Source organism: Otolemur garnettii, unplaced genomic scaffold, assembly GCF_000181295.1.
Source record: "Otolemur garnettii isolate 467f Iridium unplaced genomic scaffold, OtoGar3 scaffold00479, whole genome shotgun sequence".
Classification (NCBI taxonomy): Eukaryota; Metazoa; Chordata; class Mammalia; order Primates; family Galagidae; genus Otolemur; species Otolemur garnettii.
Window position 1 is genome coordinate 23,914 of NW_003852874.1, and position 4,559 is coordinate 28,472.

The 4,559-nt window shown below is 51.7% G+C and overlaps 1 protein-coding gene across 1 annotated transcript in view; it reads left to right on the top strand.

Annotated features, from left to right (window-relative positions):
- LOC100940491 (canalicular multispecific organic anion transporter 2-like) overlaps nt 1-4,559 on the top strand; it is a 28,521-nt gene that overhangs the window by 4,225 nt on the left and 19,737 nt on the right. The window contains exons 3-8 of the mRNA XM_023509152.1: nt 683-860; nt 952-1,113; nt 2,163-2,255; nt 3,422-3,625; nt 3,747-3,893; nt 4,288-4,411. Of these exons, the coding sequence (XP_023364920.1) occupies nt 683-860; nt 952-1,113; nt 2,163-2,255; nt 3,422-3,625; nt 3,747-3,893; nt 4,288-4,411 (908 nt within the window). The remainder of the gene's footprint in view (nt 1-682; nt 861-951; nt 1,114-2,162; nt 2,256-3,421; nt 3,626-3,746; nt 3,894-4,287; nt 4,412-4,559) is intronic.

A 4,559-nucleotide genomic window follows, 5' to 3' on the forward strand; every position in this document is an offset into this window, starting at 1 on the left:
TCAAAAAAAAAAAAAAAAAATACTGGAGACCAGGGGAAAGTGGCAACAATGGAGCATGTTCTCAGGGGCAGGACAGCTGGGACATTTGGAGGGCACCTCCTCTTCTGAGGCAGGAGTAAAGGAAGAAGACAGGGGTTTGGAGGGCAGTGTGCGGTGAGTGAGAAGACAGGCAGCTGCTGAGGGGGCAGGGAGTGGGGACAGGCTGGAAGATAAGAGGAGAGGGGAGAAGGCCCTAGGAAGGGAGGTGGGTTAGGGACCTGTGGAAGGTCTCCAGGCAGTGCCAGGCTGTTGAAGTTGGGAGAATGAATTTGAGGGGTAAGACTCTTGTCTTGTGGCAGATTCCAGAGCCCTCAGCAGCCCAGGAGGAGGGTAGGACAGTGGCATTTCTTCCTGCCATGTGGTTCAGGGATAAGAAAGGCAGGCGGGTGAGGCTGGCGGTGAGAGTGACAGAGTGGGCAGCAGGGTGCCTAACACACAGGGAAGGAGGTGAAGGCAGCAGCATAGCACAAGGATGGAGGTCATACTCTTGAGGCAGCTGGGCTGACCCTCCCAGCCTGGGCAGGGGGTGTGGGCCAGCAGCTCCCACTTGAGAGGCTGCAGAGGCAGGGGCTGTAGGGGAGGCTGAGGGTGGAAACAGAGGGCAGCAGAGGGCACCCACCTCATACCTCTCTTCTCCCCACAGGGTTCTGATCAGGTTTACTTCAAATCCCTCAGCCCCCATCTGGTGGGGCTTCCTGGTGGCCGTGCTGATGTTCGTGTGCTCCATGATGCAGACGCTATTCTTACAGCAGTATTACCACTGCATCTTCAGCATGGGGTTGAGATTCCGGACAGTGATCATAGGTATCATCTATAGGAAGGTCAGCTGGAGCAGGGCATGGGGGCAGGCTGGCCCTGGGCAGCTTGTGAGAGGCTCGTGGCCAAGTCCTCCCCTTTGCTGTCCACCAACAGGCTCTAGTCATCACCAATTCAGTCAAACGTGAATCTGCTGTAGGAGAAATTGTCAACCTCATGTCAGAGGATGCCCAGTGTTTCAGGGACCTTGCTCCCTACATCAACCTGGTGTGGTCAGCACCCCTGCAGATCTCACTGGCAATCTACTTCCTCTGGCAGGTAACTCTCAAGCACTGACCTCTGCCCCTTCCTTTGACCTTGCTGCAGGAGGGAAAGGGAAGACTGTTCTGGAGCCCAGGTGCATGTCTGTTATCTCAGCCACTTAGGTGGCTGATGCAGAAAGATCACTTGAGCCCAGGATTCTGGATCAGCCTGGGCAAAATACCAAGACCCCATGGTAAGACAAAATTGGGTCAGTGAGGTGGCATGCACCGTGAATCTACTGTAGGAGAAATTGTCAACCTCATGTCAGAATATTTCCTCAGTAGTCCTAGCTACTCAGGAAGCTGAGACAAGTAGGTACCTTGAGCCCAAGAGTTCAAGGCCTGGGCAACATAGGAAGCCTCCATCTCAAAACAATAACAACAACAACAACAATTAGCTGGGTTCCTGTAGTCCCAGCTATTCAGGAAGCTGAGGTGGGAGGGTCACTTGAGCCCAGGAGTCCAAAGTTGTAGTGTATAATGATCATACCTGTAAATAGGTATGAGTGCCACTGCACTCCAGCCCAGACAAAATAGTGAGACCCCATCTCTAAAAAGAAAGAAAGGAAAGGAGGGAGGGAAGGAGGGAAAGGAAAGGAAAAAAACAACAAAAAAGAAAAGGGAGAAGAAAGAGGGTTATTCTAGGTAGGTAGAGAGGATATGGTATAGACACGAGAGCTTCCCTCAGCACTGGGGGAAGGGGAGAAGGAACAGAACTTCAAGGATGCTGGTGCCTGCAACTGAATATTTCCAGCCTATGCTGTTACCCTTCCTGCAGATGGAAAGAGGGCCTTGGAGGCAGGTCAGGTGTGACTCTGGTTGTCACTGTCTACGTTTGCTATCCTGTGTGTCTGGAGACCCTTCTATGTCGACTGTCCCTGTCTATCCTCATTATCTAATGGCTTCTGCAAACATGTGGTCATTCTGATTTTCTCTGTTTGGCCCACCACCACCCTTTGCTTCCTGCCCATTTGTAAATTTCAGGTCAACAGGCCTCTGTCTGTTAGGTCCTGTCTGTAGACTTTGGCTATCTGTTCATCTGTCTTATCTATCTTCCCTCCTCAGAACCTGGGTCACTCTACCCTGGCTGGAGTTGCTGTCATGATCTTAATGATTGCATTCGGTACAGCTATGGCCATGAAGATGCGTGCTTTCGAGGTAAGTGCTATTAGAGGTGCGTTGCTCCCGCCAGAACACCTGGCCAGCTGCCTAGTGGTGTGTATGTGTGTGTGTGGCGGGGGGGTCTTCTCTGCCTTGTTTTCTAAGTATGGATGGCTACTAGCCACTTACACAAACCATAGCTCACTCTTCCCTCACATCAGAGAGAGCTTTCATTTTTTCAGCTGGAGAACCAAGGCCTAGAGAAATTCTGGCAGTCCAGAATCAGATCGAGCTTGGCTTTGAACCTGAGTCTTCTGGTCTAATGAAATCTTTCCCCTCTAAGCATAAATAGCCAGTCATTCAGTCTGTTACTTGCAAACATTGTTGCATGTTTCAGTAGTACCCACTGCCCATAGAACCCCCTGAGACCACTGACCATGTCCCTGTTTACCCTACAAACCCTTCCCCACACCACTGCCACCTTGAGCTTGGCCAAGTTTCAGTCAGCCTGGCCTTTTCTTCAAAGCATCAAACTCAGCACACCTCTGGGCCACCACGTGTACTGTTCCCTCTTCCTGGAATTCTCTTCACCCCGCCTTACTGCCTTTACCTCTCAGCATAAACGTCACTTCCTCCAGAGGCCCACCCTGATTACCCAGTTTCCGTTCATTTCCCTGCCCCCACCCCATTGCTCCCTTACAACATCCTGTTATTTTCCTTCAGAACACACGTAATGACTGCTAATTGAGCATTAATTGGGTAACTGTTTGCTTATTAACCACCTCCTCCATCAGACTGTGTGCTGTGTAATGGTGGGCGCCATGTCTGAATGGCATATCATGACGTCCTTCATGTCTAGCATGCGGCCTGGCACATACAGGCACTGTAAATAGGGTTCAAGGAATAAATTCATCTGGGGTGTCAAGCCTTGGGTTTGCATCTGGGAGAACAAAGAAATAAACTTTGCATCCGCAGGAAGCTAACATTCTGGGGGAACCTGTATAAAAGATGGTTATGGAAAGAGAGGAAAGTGCTATGTGCTTTAGATACCCAGGGAAGGGGGAAGGATACTGCTTGGAAGGGTCAGTGACGGTAGCACCGAGGGTGGAGCTGGATTTGGTCCAGCAGAGGACACGAGGGAGATAGGGGCTGAGTATTCCAGAACAGGGTGGGAGACTGGAGACGGCAGCAGGTGTGACACTATTGCTCTTTCTCCCACATAGGAACAACGAATGAAGCTCAAGGACTCCCGCATCAAGCTGATGAACGAGATCCTAGGTGGCATCAAGGTGCTGAAGCTGTTTGCCTGGGAGCCCAGCTTCTTAGAGAAGGTGGAGGGCATCAGGCAGGGTGAGCTCCAGCTACTGCGCAAAGCTGCCTACCTCCTCGCTGTGTCCATTTTCACCATGATCTGCACCCCATTCCTGGTGAGGCTCTCTGTTGGGGCTGGGCCCTTGCCTCTTGCTGGGCTAGCCTGGGCCTCTGGGTGCCCAGGTATGGCTGGAGCCCAGCAGACTCCATCCCAACACCTACCCCCATGCTGCCCAGGGGTTCCTGATCACCCTTGGGGTGTATGTAAGTGTGGACCAGAACAACGTGCTGGATGCTGAGAAGGCCTTTGTGTCCTTGTCCTTGTTCAATATCTTAATGGATCCTCTCCAAATGCTGTCCCATTTATTCAGCTTCATGGCTCAGGTAACTGTGGGTGTAGCTGGGGGTGTCCCACTGGAGTTAAGGCAGGTTGTGGGCCAGGGAAAGGTCACTTAGGGTCAAGGGATAATCAGGGAGAATTACTGAAATCAAGGGAGGGCCATTTTCATTCTGAAGAATTGTTCAACATTGAAGTCATTGGGATAAAGGTTATTTGGAGGCCCAGGAGTTCAGGTGGGGTCTCTGGGCATAGCCTTCTCTTACCAACCTGGACCTTACCTGTGGGCAGTGGGAGCCTTGGAAGACCCAGTCATGGGAGGGTTCTTGGTGCCATTGTCTGGGCCCCCTGGGGTGGGGAACAAGACAGGGATAGGAGGAGGGAGTAGAAGTGGGGGTAGGAAAGGCACAGTCTCCAGGGCTGACTCATACTCTCCCACAGACTAGTGTGTCTCTGAAACGAATCCAGAATTTCCTGAGCCAGGATGAACTTGACCTCCAGTGTGTGGAAAGAAAGACCATCTCCCCAGGTGCAAGGACCCTCCTGGGCTGCTCACCCCAGTCTTAGCTCTAAAAAATCCTCTGTTCCAAATTCTCATTGACCTGTCACAACCCTCCTTCCTCTTCTTCACATCTATCTTAATTCTGTGACCCTCCTCTCCTCTGAGTTCTCTGCTCTCCCCTGACCAAGGCTCTTCCTCCCTCTCCCTTCCT